At 39.6% G+C, this 16,613-nt stretch overlaps 3 protein-coding genes across 5 annotated transcripts; 2 read left to right on the forward strand and 1 right to left on the reverse strand.

The window, feature by feature from the left end:
* The first annotated feature begins 185 nt into the window (after positions 1-185).
* Positions 186-9,279, forward strand: LOC133839207 (organic cation transporter protein). 3 transcript variants are annotated; one of them, XM_062270608.1, is made up of 7 exons: positions 186-729; positions 2,988-3,175; positions 6,141-6,540; positions 6,905-7,172; positions 8,126-8,700; positions 8,789-8,934; positions 9,000-9,279. In XM_062270608.1, the coding sequence occupies exons 1-7, from the start codon at positions 366-368 to the stop codon at positions 9,093-9,095; spliced, it is 2,037 nt and encodes a 678-aa protein (XP_062126592.1). In that variant the 5' UTR covers positions 186-365; the 3' UTR covers positions 9,096-9,279. The 3 variants fall into 3 exon arrangements, with proteins under 3 accessions (XP_062126592.1, XP_062126590.1, XP_062126591.1); XM_062270606.1 differs by lacking the exon at positions 2,988-3,175 and having other exon boundaries at positions 188-725; XM_062270607.1 differs by lacking the exon at positions 186-729 and having other exon boundaries at positions 2,891-3,175.
* A 747-nt stretch (positions 9,280-10,026) lies between these two features.
* Positions 10,027-15,524, forward strand: LOC133837682 (proline-, glutamic acid- and leucine-rich protein 1). The gene is made up of 3 exons (XM_062268529.1): positions 10,027-10,253; positions 14,229-15,082; positions 15,138-15,524. Exons 1-3 carry the CDS (start codon positions 10,233-10,235, stop codon positions 15,361-15,363), a joined length of 1,101 nt encoding a protein of 366 aa, XP_062124513.1. The 5' UTR covers positions 10,027-10,232; the 3' UTR covers positions 15,364-15,524.
* LOC133837683 (histone deacetylase complex subunit SAP18) lies at positions 15,435-16,156 on the reverse strand. Its single transcript, XM_062268530.1, has 2 exons — positions 15,991-16,156; positions 15,435-15,920 (listed from the first exon to the last, which is right to left on the reverse strand). The coding sequence occupies exons 1-2, from the start codon at positions 16,054-16,056 to the stop codon at positions 15,537-15,539; spliced, it is 450 nt and encodes a 149-aa protein (XP_062124514.1). The 5' UTR covers positions 16,057-16,156; the 3' UTR covers positions 15,435-15,536.
* Positions 16,157-16,613: the final 457 nt, after the last annotated feature.

Raw genomic sequence — 16,613 nt, forward strand, 5'->3', positions numbered from 1 at the left:
AACTGTCTCGTATCCAAACTTAAGCCAAAAGCTCTGCGACCTACGACAACTTTAAAGTCGTTGTCTGAGGCGATGTTTAACGTTTAAAGTTTAAACAATCGTTTTCTTGCAGCTGGCAATGCCTTAGTACAAAAGCTTTTGAGCTTTTCAAACATTTATAACTGCTTGGCGGAACTTTTAACGGATTTAGATCGCCGCGAAAAGCGAAGCAAACAATCATTAAGCAACAGGCAACTGCGCGACGTCGACTTCAACTGCGAGCAATGCAATCGATCAGTAAAAATTAAGATTATTGAAATTAAATCATTTTCGAAGTGATATTCAGTTTGTCGTGTTGTTGTTATTATCGTTTCCTTCATATCGCAATGAGTGGCGTGCTGCGACGCGGTTCCCTGAATTTTGATTGCGTTGGTAATACCACACGGGGCAGCCTTGATGCAAACCTTTATGGCGGTTACCGCGAGACAAAGCCAACGCCAGGCACACCGGAAATAAGTGTTATTGCAATGGATTTTCGTCGCCATTCGGATGACTTGAAGAAGGTTGGCCTAATGCCACTGCCCCCGGCAGTGGTGCAGTCAGCCAAGGATCTTAGCCAAGATGTGGACAGCGATGTGCTGTCGATCTTCCTGGGCCACTATCGGAAATGGAGTTTCCTTTGGACATTCTTATTGTGCTTGTTCCAGATACCAACAACATTTCATTTGTTTATGTTTGTTTTTCAGGTGAGTTTTTCAGTCGTTTATTTTTTATGGATTGGCAAATATTTACACACTTGATTGCGTCGCACTTTCAAAGCCAAATTTGTATTATGTTTTGTTAACAGCAAGCAAAAAATAACAACACCATTAATAAACAGATCGAGGGCAAATTTGATAATTGCTCGATTGGGTGAATTGCAGTAACTTATGAATGAAAAGGGAAAGTTAGTTGCAGCATTATTTAATCGCGTTAGGCCCTTACAAATGATTACAAATTGTTTAGAGCACGTTTCAAATAAAGTATTGAGTGAGTGATTAAAAATTACTATTTTTAAATACACAAGCCACTTATCATCAATTGTTGTCGTACTCAGTTATCGTAGCGAGGCTCGCCAGTCTCGCCTACAAATTAACTACTCACCTCTTGTAATCATTTGATAACACGACATCTCTGTCAACACTTGAGATTGTTATTTGCAATGAGCAAGTTCGAAAGAAATCAAAATGTGTCAAACTGTACGTCGTACGTAGAGTGTGCGGTACGAATCAAACCCCATTTAAACAATAATGTGCCAATATTATTTTTTGATTGGAACTTCGCGTGCGGGCTGAAACCCATTCAAGGGGCAACCTTCAAGCAATTTGCATTGGCATCAGATTGCATACGCACTTAATGGTTCTCAGTCAGTGCGATCAGCCATCATTTGTCAACGCGTCAATGCGCGTATCTGTCAGATGCAAACACACTAATACCACTATATAGCGTGCTAGTCAAGTGCAAACGGTGATTTATGCACTTTGATTGCTCGATAATCACGATAATCATCTCTCGTGCTAATGTGCAATTGGGAAGGCTACCAAAAAAATATAAATAAAATAAAGTACAAAGTAAAACAACAATAAACCACAAGATACCTTGACATATTGGGTTTATCACAAGTTAAAGTCGAAGCTCAGCAAATGTTGAAGACAAATTTCAACATCAACTGCAATCATGCAAGAACTTAAGAATTACCTTTTTGCAAGTATTGTACTCATATTTACCGACTGATAATTGCATATTTCCATACCAGCATGTGCATTATTATTATTGGGGGTTCAACTATCATTTAAAACTCTACCACGATGATGTAAGAACGTATTTGTAACAATCATGCTTGACTATTGCCGGAAACGAGCTTGCACTGCAATAAAATTTGATAGGTACTTAAATAGAGATAAATATACAACATAAAAAGTTCGTTCACCAATTAATTGCTAAAACTGAAAGTAAGTAAGTAATTTAAATTGAATCTTAATTACTTAGTTTGAACTTCGAGTATTTAAAAAATATTTAAAAACCAATGGGAGCTTTTTATCTCCTCTCAAAAAAATATTGTTTATTTTGCCAAGCTTCACGTGTGGAAAATGGGGGTCAAGACCTTTTGGAAAATATTAAACCATTTACCAAAACACTCGGGAAACAAAATTAAAAATGTTTGTTATACTAACTGCGACGTCAACGTTATGAGGGTCAAGCTCTGAAGTAGCTTATGTTATATACAGATCAGTCGGTGAATAATACGTAAATATACACAATAACACTAACCCCATCGGGGCATGATCTTATGTGCTAAAATGATTTGTTCAGATCAGATCTGTTTCGAGTACAGTTTTATGGCTATATAAGCATATGTTTAAAAACCCCGCAAAGCTCGCTCTCTCTCTCTCTCCAACTACTGATCTATATGCAGCTCAGTTTTTCACATTTGCCTTAATTTATTTCTAAGTTCGACAAATTAGTTAGGCGTATTCCGGCTGCTTTTGAACTTTATCTTGATGCCCCTCTCGGAAATGTTGGGTGTTGTTGCTAACTAATGATGACGAAGATGATGATGATCATGTTGTTGCTGTCGCTAATGTTGTTGCTGTTGCTGTTGATGTTTGGTGTTGTAGTTTATGGCGCCGTACCTGTGTGCAACTTTTTGACTCCACATCATTTTCAACACCTGCCCGTCTATCAAATCAGTTGTAAGAGTAATGTGCAAGCTTGAGGTCCGCTATATACAACAGTATTTGACCGAAAACTCTCAGCAATTAAGCATGTAAATCATAATATATACACTCAAATATTCCGAATTTGCATATGATTAAGAATTTCTGTGTGTGTGCCGCTTTTTTAAGTCAAATATATATTCGCAAACATTCGAAATCAGTTGATCTGCGTCTCAAGTGCCAGTCGGTTGACTTTATTTTTTCTCACAAATTCGAGACCGCCACACGACGTGCGTTAGAAATAAATGCAAGCAATGGAGCAATCTCCAGGCGAATTGTCGCCAATGCTGCAGCCCAGCGACGAGGATTTAGAGCTACTTCAATCCAAGACTCTGGAGCAGCTATTGGGTTGCATAGGTCGCTGGCAGAAACTGTGGTGTCCCATCTTATCATTTCTGCAGGCCATCTGCACGTTCCACATATTCGTCTTTGTGTTTCAGGTGAGTGATCGCGTGGCAAGAGCTTAAACCAAGCATATTGCTTACCAAATTGTGCTGCAACTATTCCACAACAATGTGTCGATGCGCTTGAGCAATAACGAGTGTTGGCTAAGAATGAGAAACTTGTTAACGTTTTCGTTTATCAGTGTGTGATAAAAAGAAATGATGTCAGATTGTTACAGATAGTAAACTCATTTTGTGAAAATGTTTTTAAGAATGAATTTGCTTTCGCGTGCCGCTTTTTTGTTGTTTGGACTCTTAATTAGTTCACTGACTGAAGTTGAGTTTAAAATAGCTTAACACGTATACGCATACGTATACGTATTGAATTTGATACCAAACACGTTTTCTGTACCCCAAACTCTCATCACACACAGCCACACAATATTGTTTACCTTCCATTCCAGTCTGACCAGATATGTCATTATACAATATGCGAACGTATTATATGCTGAGCCTAAAAATATTGCATGCTCACGGTGAAAGATACAAATGACTTGTCAAATGCAGTCAGACTTCAAACATACTGGTTTAGAGATATTTATAATTTTTCTATAGTTCAAGTGAGTTTTCTCAAGCAGCTTCTCAGTGCAAGAGTTTTCAATTAATTTACACTCCCACTGATCTATATCACACGTTGAGCTTGAGGTTGGCCCAAGGTTGGCTTCGAAAGGTTACTCTCGTGCCTCGAGCCAATTGCGACCGCTAAAATGTCTAAATATATTAATTAAGCAACAATATAAACAAAATAAACTTTACTGGGCCAGTCAGCCAGTGAGCCGGCAAACAAGCCCGATCTGATAGTTTTGCCATATAGCAAGTGAAGCACAGTGGTTGCAGTTGAACAATTCGATTCCAAGTTGTACTTATCGATTTACAAATATCGACTTGCACTTACCTAACTGTGCGAGTACATCTACGTTGTATTTTAATATACTATTATCATTCACTGACCCAACACAATTAAGCTAATAATAAGTCATGATTTCAATTTAATCAACAGGTTTTTTTTTAGTATCTATAAAAAAGAGGTTTCCGGGGTTTTTCCAAAAACAATTGATTAGATTTCATCTGGCAAACTATTTTAAAAATAAAATTAATTTGATGCCACCAGCAAATTTGATAAATTCCAAAAATTCTTTTGGCCACTCAGAAGAAATTCGCTTTAATTGCAAGAGGATCTTTCCCAATATTTGAAATTATCATTTAATCATTGAAGATTCATTTGGAATGCGCATTCAAAATGCCCTGTAAATTCCCATTTCTATTAGCATAATAATTATACAATTAATTTGTAGAGAATTTGTCGACAAATAACTTAAGCTCATTGTTTGGTGTCAAACGAAAAGGAAATACTGTTGTAATACAATGTCTGAAAACAGTTGCTCAAATTGAAAACTCATCGCATTGTGTGACTGTTTGACCAATGTAGCCGATGTCGTCATTAGAATAAATTGCAATCAGGTGCAAAATAAAGAGACACAGAGTTACGACCAACAAATGGCGCAAATTCTTAACAATTTATCAAAACTCCACAACTAATGTCGAGTGTGCGATGTGGTGCGGTGGTGCGATGGCGATCGTGTGGCGTAGCCCACGCTATAAAATTCCATTGTTAGTTCTTTATGCAAATGTTTGAAACGTGACAAGTAACCGCCGCAGCACTCGAAACCATAGACAAACGGACAGGGACACGAACTCCAATATGGACATTTTATGGCATCAGAGCACGGCACTGTCAGGCGGACAGATAGACCGAGAACGAGAACGAGAACGAGAAAAGCCACAGCAAACAACTAAGCAATAATAAAATTTTCAGTAACGTGTCCACGTCCATGTTTCGGTCATCAAGGAAAGAGCTGGTCGACAGCAATTTTTATTTATTTTATTTTTGAAGAACGTTAACTTTTACTTGTTCCCTCATTATTTCACTTTCCATCTCGGTTCCTGTTTGTGCGAACTTCAACTTGAACTTGAAATCATTAACTCACACACAAAACCGCAACAATAACAACACTGTTATTTTGTGTGTTTGTTTTTTTACCGAGTCACGTACGAAACGGAGCAGAGCGAAGCGAAATTCAACCTGTTGAGGCCTGACCAGCCGCATAGCGCATACGCCCCATGCGCCACAGGCTGAGCAGCCGGTGAATAACCCCTCTCTCACTCATTGTCTGTCTCTTTCACTCTTCTGCTGATGTCTGCTCGCATTGATGGTGCCATCAATCAGCTAGTCAGACAGACAGACAGATATTCAGACGGGCAGCTTGGAGTTTTGCAATTTCCCGTATGCTGTAACAATCAATCGGTTCAAGTCATTGGCCTGCACTAAGCCATTTTACATAGCCATATAAAAACATCAGCCAATGGCAAAAGTAACAAATGCGATCATAAAAATGGGCAACAAATACACGAACATGCGGTGTTAATTAATGGCATGCCAAGTGTCATCGTAAACGGCAATTGCTATTGCTATTGCTATTGGCTAATTACCTGAGGTCTATCATGAGTTTATCGACTCGTGAAGCATAAAAAAATAAATCAGGTAGAGTCTCTATATTAACTCTAATTAGATGCATAAGCTATTGCAGTGCTAAGTTGGGAAAACACTTGAAGTTATTTTAAATTCAATTCTAATTGCAGTTTAATTTTTAATGATCATTAATCCAATTATATTTTAACTGCAGCTTGCGGTACTTTTGATTTGTTTCCCATTATGCTTTATATTTGGATCTAATTATTCAATTATTGTTATAATTAACCAAGAGCTTAATGATGCACTCACATTTATAAATTAAACACATGTTGTTTAAAGTTTAGTACCCGTTAACCATGAATCTTTTTTGACAGTACTCGTAATTAACTTAATAATGAACTTTCAACACAACTTCACATCAATTAAAGATTTTACAGTTAGGCTGACCTCTGTGCAGTAATTAATAACCAGTTCACTCTCTTCTTACAGACCGCACCCAAGGACTATTGGTGTGCTAGGCCGGCACATCTGCAGCAGCTCGACATTGCGGAGTGGCGCAATCTCAGCCAGAGTCCAAATGGCTGTCAGCTGCTCGACATTGACTACAGTCAGGTGACTTTTGAGAATGGCCAGCTTATTAATTGGCCCAGCGACGTTGCCAACTTGAGCTACACACAATGCCAGCAATTTGAGTTCTCCGATGTGGACGGCGACGCCAAGACATTGGTGCAGGAATTTGGCCTGGTTTGTGGCAACAACATAACCAGCTTCGTTGAGATGTGCTTTCTAATGGGCGCCGCAGCGGGAGCTGTGCTTTCGGGATGGATTTCGGATCGTTTTGGACGCCGTCACACGCTGATGACCTTTGTCACCATACAAACCATATTCGGTATGTCAAATAAAGAGTTGATGGAGCAATCATGGGACAAATTGGACATGTTCCTTCAATGCAAGTGTGCGCTGCCATGACAATTTAAGCCACGTTTATTTTCTAATTGTCATTTATATGAAACGTTGCCACTGCGACCTCTGTATGATGTGTGTACCATGTGTGTATCATGTGTGTGTGTGTGAAAGGGCTTTGCACATTTGCATTTGTCCGCAGCAGGGATTTTAATTGACTTTACATTCTTATTTACGTGCCTGGCCTTGCACCTGGCATTCTCATCTCTCGCTCTCGCTTCCACACATTTTGTCACTAATGCTCGCTCTCTCGCTCTGTCTTTCTATCGCCAATGGTGGACGACACACAGGTGGAATTTTGGCCTTCTCAACATCGGTGGCCATGTTCATGTCGCTACGTGTTATAATTGGATTCGCATCAATGACCGTGACTGTTGTTAGCTTCGTGCTGGTCGTCGAGCTGGTCTCCGGCAAATGGCGTACTATAATCGGCATATTAAACATTTTACCAGTTGCCATCTCCTACGTCCTCTCCTCCGGGATTGCCTATCTCATCCGAGACTGGCGCATTCTCCAGCTGGTTATATCCTGGCCATGGCTGGTCATGTTGAGCATCTGGTAGGTAACATAAATAATCAAGTAATTCTATCGCAAAACATCGTTTTGATTTAATGCTTCTTTGTTTTTGTTAATGTGGCAAGCTTATATAATTATCGATTATACAAATTAGTCAGCGATGTTAGATTTTCACTAATACTTATGTGTAGGGGTTTCGGCTTCATAACAAATTTAAAGTTATATTAACTATATTTATTTATTTATATTGCGAATCCTACATAATGCATAAATTCGAAATAATCCAGTATTAGCGTCAAAATGCATACTTAAATTGAAAAGCCATGTTAAAAGTCTTCTATCGTAGAGAAGTTTTCGTACCAACCGCAAAGAAAGTATACGACGAGTGGTACCATTACTACCTCAAAAAAAAAATAAAAAAAAACATGAGTTCAATACTTTACTATGTATTTTCAGCAGACAAAATAAGTTCTGGTTAATTTATTATAATTGCATCTATTCGCTATTTTACTTTTATTCGGGCTATTAAATTTAATTGAATGCGATGCACGTAAATGTTAATGCTTTTATTTATATTGCCTGTTTAAATTTTGTCGTTTTCGAATCACTTACGAGTATGTGACATGAAACCACTTTTAGTGTGGTCGGAGAGTAAAAGTTGTGCTAACCATTTTATTGTTATTTTCACGTTCGCATCTGACATCAAAGTGAAAAAAAAATAAACTGTATCTGGCGAAACATTCTTCGCAACCAATGAGAAGCGATTGACAACATTACAAAGCGTGGGATCAATTAGATTCCAAACGGACAAAGCAAAGTTCTGCCACACAAAATTCCTTAGAGTGTTTGTCTCAGAGTGAAACCCTTCAGATTAGCCGCATTCGTTGAGAAGCCTGAAACCAATTGAAAAATTCCATTGTGCCAATGTGCATTGGTCAGGCAATAAATACCAACAGCGACAGTCACACTGATTCCTTTTGCCTCTCACTTTACAGGTATTGGTTGCCGGAATCTCCACGCTGGCTGCTGGCTCAGGGTCGACTCGAGGAGCTAACTCGTTTGATTGAACAGGCGGCCAAGATGAATGGCACCACGCTGCCTAGTAACTATCAAAAAACTCTCGAGGCAGCTGTACCAATGGCTGCCCAGGTGAAAGACCCATCGCAGACAGAAATCGCCGGACAGGCGGAGGAGACGAAAGCTACAGACGTGGAGGAGGTCAAGACACATGACTTGGAAATACATGTGAATCCCATTTTAGTAGTTTTTGGCCGCAAATATTGGCGTACTACAGTCCTCACTCTTGTCATTTGGCTAACACTCATCATCATCTATTTCGGATTGACGCTGCATCTGAGCAATCTTGGTGGTAATATATATATTAATAGCGCCGTTGCTGGCGCTGTTGAGGCTCTTTCCATTTGCATCAGCATTTTTGTGGTGCTCAAGGCGGGCATAAGACGCAGCCTGCTGGGATACATGCTGCTGCCGGGTCTTTGTTGTCTGGCCACCAACTTGGTGCCCCACGGCGAGGACAATCAGACGGGTGTCATTGCTCTGGCTATTATAGGTGCGTACGCCCCAGTACCAGTATCTGTTAGATACTGTATCTTTTGTATCTGGTGTCAGCTTGTCATATAATACTTTACATTTTACAGCGAAGTGTTTGATAGGTGCTAACAATGCCATCATTCCCACCTACACGGCCATGCAGTATCCCACCATTGTGCGTAACTTTGGCGTCGGCATGGGCAACCTGGCATCGGGCATCGCTCTCATTATGGTGCCATCCCTGTGGCAGCTGGTAAGCTTTTAACTCTCTCGCCTACTTTCTGTTATTTGATCTAATATCTCCAATTGCATTCGCAGGAACATTACGATGCTTTGCTGCCGCTTAACATTATGGGAGTTTGTGGTATCATTGGAGCTGTTGCTATTACTCTGATGAAGGACGTTGAACTGTAAAAACTCTTCGCATGCCTCGATTCTTACACGTATAACTGTGATATATTGGACATATTGGTCAATGGGCCCTCACAAAATCATGCTTCCTCCATGCTCCCACACTCTCTGTCTCTCTAATTAATATATAGTTTGTTATATTTATTCTTATAATTCATTTCGAATATAAATGCAGTTTTTAAAGACTTTTAATATACAAGAATTTGTATTTGTTTTGAGTAAGGGGTGTAAAGCAATGTTATATGATTCAGAATAGAATATTTTCCATAAGCTGAATTTAAAGCTACTAACAATTTCAATGTTGAGAAGTATAATCGAATAATGGATTCAGCTCAACCATCAACTTTCATATACTATACTACAGAATATATCATTTACCTACGCTATTGTTTTAAATTTGAATCAAATATTGCTTTCTTCTTATGCATTAAATATACGACGATTGGAATCGTGCATATTTGTGTTCGAAGTTCGACATCAATCGTTTGTCTCTGGGTTCCAGTCCCAGCTTTGGGGCTGCAATAATGCCATCGAAAGTGATTGGTTTGTGAGTTTTTGGCTACCGATAAAAAAACTTCGCTATACGCAAACAGCTTTAAGCTCGTGTAACCTCGCAAAGCTCTACTTGGAGCGTTGCCACCTGTTGTTATTTAAGCTTTTGCAGTTGCGGTAAAAGTAATTTAAAAATTGAAGCACGTTTACGAAGCTCACACGATTCTCAGCACAGGCGACATCCACGAATAGTGTTTAAAAATTTGCAATAATCATCGCGTTTACTTTCATTTCGAGATGCGTTAATAGTCTGCACTGTTTCAGCGTTCACATGGCAAACATAGACATGCGAAACACACAACTCACATAAATTTCGAGTCGAGTGCTCTGTTTGAGAGACGCAAAGCTGCGAACGTGGCTATAAAACCGACTGCACACCTGGGGCGCCCAGCATTTCAACGTTTAACGGCTGGCCTAAAGTAACCAAACCCACGACGGTCTTAAGAAACGAAAAGAGAAGACAAAAAAATATTAAAAAACAGTTTTCAGTACTTGAAGTTTGGGCGTAGTCATTAGGGTTGTGAGATTGGAGTTCGCGGAAGTATTGCACAAACGATTCAAGACACATACACCACATCGAATATCAACATGAAACTGCAACTAATTGCGGTAAGTTTTGAAAGGATCTGTAATACACAATAAGAGAGTGAACAAATATATCAAAAATATATCTATGACTTCTTATTATAAGAGTTTCACAAAAGTGCAGTTCGCCTAAGATAACTCGGTATGCGTAATATGAGAGTATGAGAGCCAAGGTCGTTTGGTTTGAGGCTTAAGATCTCGATCCAAGCGACAATTGAGACATTTATGTGCTGTTTACGAGTATTTGCATTTAATAGAAAGTCGATGAGTGTACTTGTGTGATTATCTCAATGCAACGCAATTAGCAATTAAATACTATGACCAATTGACATTTCGATTATGTTGATCATAGAAAAGTCACTCAACAATAAATCTGCGATTCAATCATTAGCAATTGTTTTCTATCCGCTTAAGAATTTCAATTGAATTATCGGTTATTGGATGTTGGTTATTGGATATTGGTTAATGGTTAACCAAGCCCTCAGGTCACAACTTTAACGAGTAACCCGTATTTTCTTTGTTGTTTCTATTCGCTTTTGCCACCGCCCCTTTAATGTGAGCAATATGCCAAAAATGTTTATTGTATTTTATCTATGGAATTTGCCACTGAGTGAAGCATAAAGTGCTTAAGATTGACAAGTATTTCTTCAAAATTTGGTTATTCAGATAATGCACTTAAATGTATTACGACGTCGTTGATAAATAACATAGAAATTCTATATAAATAAAAAAATAAGCATATATAATTTCTTTGTTCATTCATAAATTCATAAATGTTTTGCATCCTTCATGCATATGATACTTTATGGAAGACAACAAAAATATATAAGTAATTCACAAGTTCAGATTTTATGTCAAAACAAACCCAAACCTTATAATTTTACCATAAAGCTACAATTATTTCACACATTTTTACCTTTTTAAATCGTTAATTTCTAAACTAAAAACATATCTGCAAAATTTTTCCTCTCCAAACTTAACTTATTTGTATGCCTTTCATGTCCGTACAAAGAAATTCGCTATAATCGGAAATTTCACACATAAAATTAGCCTGAGAGATACTCAATTCAACCATGAATAACCGTTTCTAATAGGATTCGAGTACTGTTGATTGATTGCTTGATTTGTGTTATTTTTTTGGGTTGGTCCCGACCATTGGTCATAGGTTTAGCCTAATGAGTTTGCAAAAAAACCGAAAATCAAAAATACTAATTGTAAAATCAGAGAAGTAAATGCCGGCAATTTGTAAAGCGTTTAAAGAGCAGTTAGTTATGTATGAATTAACTTAAAATTGGTCACCGCAAGTTATTGTGCTTGGCTTACGAATATGTGTCTCAAGGTCGTAGCTGCTATTTGGCCCGACTCACATGCCGTCCACAATCCACAGTCCACGCAATGTAATCCACAAACAACTAGCCAGGCTGTTTGAGATTCAAAAACGCACCCAGCTTCAGTTTATGCAAATTCTCAGCACGCACACTCATTGCAGATGCAGTGAGTTGCAGTTGCTCCAACACAACCGATATATGTAGTAGATCCATTACAGATACAAATGCAACCACAGCTTTAGATACAGATACAGATACAGATACAGTGCGCCGTAACGCAATTGGGCGTAGTATGTGAAGGCATTACGTAATGCACGAGTACATGGCACTTACATATACAAATAAATATATGTATAAGCATAAATAAAGCGTTACATATTTGAGCTCTGAAAGTGCACTGACAACTATTTCCAGCCAGTTGAGCAAAAAAAAGAGAAATACGAGCAGGAGGGATTGAGCTGCTGTTATTGTTGCTGCCGCTGCCCGGAGGGAGCTTAAGATTTTATGGCAATGCAATGGATTTTTTCGGATTTCGTTCCATTTCAGTCAATAACCAGTCAAGTTTACTCATGTTCTCCCCCAAGGCCAAGAGTCCTTAATCAAGTTATTGTTACTAATGAGATATCATCACCTCAATCGCAATCAAGCATAAACTATGCTTCAGCCACAGACTTCGCACTCTGATGAGTTGGCAGCTACACCCACGTTAATGACTGTTCCTTAGTCTAGGGCTTGGCTTGCCACACACACACATAACTCAAATTGGTTGCACACATTTATTGTGTTCAGTTTCCTTGAACCACGTCGACAACGACGCGACTTCGGTTCAGTCATAAAACAAAAGAGAAAAAAATTAATTAAATCAAATCAAGTTCCACACCAAAATAGTTGCAAGTGTTTGCCAAAGCGTGCAACAGCCCCAAACTATAGCTATCTCTGTTATTTTCAATCATGCTACTTATTCCAACGGCCAACTAACAAGTAGTTCACTTGACCAGGTAGTTTGGGCAGCCAGCCAGAGCTGCATTCAAGTCGTTTGGCCACTGGAATGCTTGGCTTGATTGCCCACAGCACAACACTCCACACTCTTCATATTACGGCTAAGAAAGCAATGCAGAAATGAATTAATACCTATATTGGTTGAGTGCATAATAATGACCATAAACATTTGCATAAGCTTGACACAATACGCGATGGAATTAATGAGATTATCAGCACTCAACAGTTGATTTTTTACAACTGAGGTCTGTGGGAACCTACTAACCTATTTATTAATGGATGCTATATTCTATTAAGTTTAAAGTCAGTTCTATTTCAAGAATTTTTAAAAACAAGTTTTAATATATGTATATTGAACACGCTCTTGCATAATGCTGTTTATACTATTACTCATATTTTCTGTTTCGAGCAATTTAAAAACAATGCGTGATATCATTATTCATTTAAATTAACGCAATGAAAAGTATTAAAATTGCTTTAATTAGGTGCTCTTAAATTGTGTTTTAGTCGCACCCAAACACACATTTTTGTAGATTTAATGATAAAATAATTGTGACTTTTTAAAATAGAATGTTCCACTTCAGTTTTAAATAAATATAATAATCTGACTAACAGTAATAGTCAAAATGACACCTAGAACAAATGTGCACTGTATTTTCAATATCTGTTCTCTACACTCTAATCAAAACATAACATAGCTTAAGAAAACAATACAACCAAAGTTACGTTGTTCACTGATCTCAATCGCAATTAAAGCGGCACCTAATTAAAAAAAACTTAAAACTCAATGTCTGGTATTTTGGAAAGTACTCGAATTCGTATCAAGTCGCCCATTGAATGATCGGCCACTTGTCCTAGACACTGACTTCATTTTTTGTTTTTGGTTTTAACCGGAAACTCTACGAGCTTGAGCTAAAAACGTTTTCCACATGCCACGGAAAAATTCGCATAACTTATTGGGGTTTTTCTTGGCGTTTTTTTGTTGTTGCTGGTCTTGTTTTGGATTTGTATTTGTATTTGTATTTGGACTGCCACCTCTTTGGGCCACCGCCAACTGTTGAGGCATGCAAATTGCGCAATTCGGGCCGAGACAGCGATAGCAACAACAACTACTGTACTACTACTACTACTGCTGTTGCAGTTACAACAATTTTAAAAGCCGACATTTTTCTACTCTTATTGTTGTTGGTGGTGGTGGCGTTGGCTATGTTGTTGCTACTGCTGCCGGTTATGATCGATCGCAGGCAGGCGAGCAATTTCTGTGATTTTGCTTTATGTTCCACATTTATTGCTATTGCAGCTACTTCGATCAAAATGTTGTTGTGGTCGCCGCAGCGTTACAATTACAAATTGTTGTTGTAATACTTCAGCGGCGTATAAATTTAAACCTGTTTGCTTATGGGGACAACAGCTTAAGAAGTACCACGAAAAGCATAAGCTGAACTTAGCTTACATTTGTGGAACGCATGTGGAACATGTTACACAAAGTAACCAATTAAAAACCGTCTAATAGGTTTGTTAATTAGAAGTGTGCCCCCAAAAGTGGCACGTGCTACAAAGTCGTCCACACTTGTACGCAACTCTTGCAACACTCATTAAATAATGCAGTCCATACCATATACAATCGTGTCTTAATCCCACTACATTTTTTACCTCCCTCAATATTTTTTAGCTGTTATGCAGCGTCGCCGTCGTCATGGTTCAGGCCCAAAACTATCCTCCACGTTTGAGCATTCCCGGTGCCATTGCCTCACCAGGTCCCGTGCTCCATCGTCAACCGGTGTTGCGCGTGCGTCGTCCCGGAACGACGGTGCGCCAGCAGAACGCCATCTTGCCAGCGGTGACGCCTCGTGTCGTGTTGGAGGAGCGTCCAGTTACAGAAGCCGCCGAGGATGAGCAGCCAGATGCATTCCTGCCAAGTCTGCTGCGTGAGCAACAACTTGCCCAGGCCCAGCAGTCGCAATTCCAGCAGGCGGCTGCCGCTTTTCTGAATGGTCAGCAATCCATTGAGCCCGCTGCTCCCGTCCCACAGCTACTACAGCATGAGGACAGTCAGCCAACTGCCATTCTACCCGCCCCACCGCGTTTCGCTGAACGTCCCGCCGTTGCAACGCCCATTAATCGACCTGCCTTCAATGACTTTGGCATTGGCCGTTTCGAGAGCTCACAGAGATTTGCCCCAGAGCGTCCAGTGCAAGCAGCTGCAGCTCCTCCTCCACCACCACCACCACAGCCACAACGTATTGCTGTCATTCGCACACGTCCCGCGGCTGCAGTGCGTCCGGAGGCACCAGCACCTGTCCCCGTTGCACGTCCCAGACCGAAGCCTATTCAGTCGCGTCCGCTCATCGATCAGAATCAGTTGCAGGATGAGCAACAATCACAGCAACAGCGTCGCCAGCGTCCTGTGGCTCAGACCATTCGCAAGTGGCGCGATGAGAACGAGGATGGCAGTATCACGTGGGGCTATGAGAATGACGACGGCTCTTTCAAGGAGGAAATCATTGGCACCGACTGCATAACCAAGTAAGTGTTACTTATATAAACTCGAAAAGTGCTTATCGAACTGTGTTTTTTAAAGGGGCACCTATGGCTACATTGATCCCGATGGCAACAAACGTGAGTACAACTATGAGACTGGCATCAAATGCGATCCAAATGCACGCGAGAACGAGGAGGAGCTGCAGGAGAACGGTTTCATCAACTACGAGGAGAATCGCGCTGTGCTACCCAATGGTCTGGAGATTGATATGACGCAACTGGGCAAGAAGAAGTCCAAGCGTCCCAACAGCATCTACAGAAACTAGAAAGCACTACACCACATCCACACAATACTCCACATAGAAATTTAAGTCATGCAGCTGTTAAGTCGTCTCCATTATTTCTTCTAATCTGTAATTACGTCTGTACTTTATTATTATCTTGAGTGTAAAGTTGAGAAAATTATATGATTATGAATAGCCTGTAATCTCAGTGTTTTTCAATACGGGCGCTGACGTCTCGCGGGCGGCATGCGATTGGGCGGGGTTATTGAAATGTCCAGAAAGTCGCCAATACTGAACTTGGCCTGGGCCAGAGTCTTATTGTCATCGATGCCCTTTTGGCCGGTACAAGTCACACCAATTTCGCGCATTTGAAAGTGGTTATTCCGGAAGTTGGGGAACACAATGGCAAAGTCGAAGTAGGTACCCTTTTTACGGGTATCTGGATTCACATCGCGCACCAGCGAAGTTAACTCATGCAGCGTTGCATCCTGCCAAGTGTAGATCTGCAGCTCATTAGTGGGCACATTGCCATACATGTACTCGGAGACTGAATGATGGCGTCCAGTTGAGCAAAACACTCGCAGCAGCAGCGGGCAGGTCTAAAAGTGCACCAGGAAGAAGAAGCAAATTAGTTGCCGGCAGTAATGCAGGTGCAGAGATGAAACAAACCTTTTCACGATCAATTTGTTTGATCTGCGTCTTCTCCTCTACAATCATTGACTCCACATTGGCCATTGCGTTGTTTAATAATGCCTTTTAATTGATAATGAAAAAATATTTAGCTGAAAACAAATGAGATACTCTTGCACCACCAAAAATAACAACAACTAGTGGTGGGAAAATTCGCGAACACACTTTCTGAAATATACTATTGTATTTCAAATATACCAAAAGAGTGAAGTTGGCAGTGTGATGTACAAATTATGACTGTTTGAAGATCGTTCTTCATAAGTAAGTATACGTATTTAAATAATAATACATATATAATATAAATTAAAAAAATCAGACACAATAAAAATATATTTAAGAAATTATAATTTAAAACAAGCGATGTTTGCGTTCTTGCGATACTATCGCTGTTAACTTGTGGGGTGACGGCAATGTCAGCTGTGCTGACTTTTTTAACAGAGCAGTATTTTTCACATATATCCCACAGAGGTGTGCCCATTTATATCTTCTGATTTGGAAACTTTCTGCATCTAAAATTAAGATGCAATATTTTAATGTTATCCTAATAAGTGTAAAAACAATGTCAGACCCTAACCATATCGTCATTTTTTATAAATTTGTTT

This window comes from Drosophila sulfurigaster, chromosome 2R, assembly GCF_023558435.1.
Source record: "Drosophila sulfurigaster albostrigata strain 15112-1811.04 chromosome 2R, ASM2355843v2, whole genome shotgun sequence".
Lineage (NCBI taxonomy): Eukaryota > Metazoa > Arthropoda > Insecta > Diptera > Drosophilidae > Drosophila > Drosophila sulfurigaster.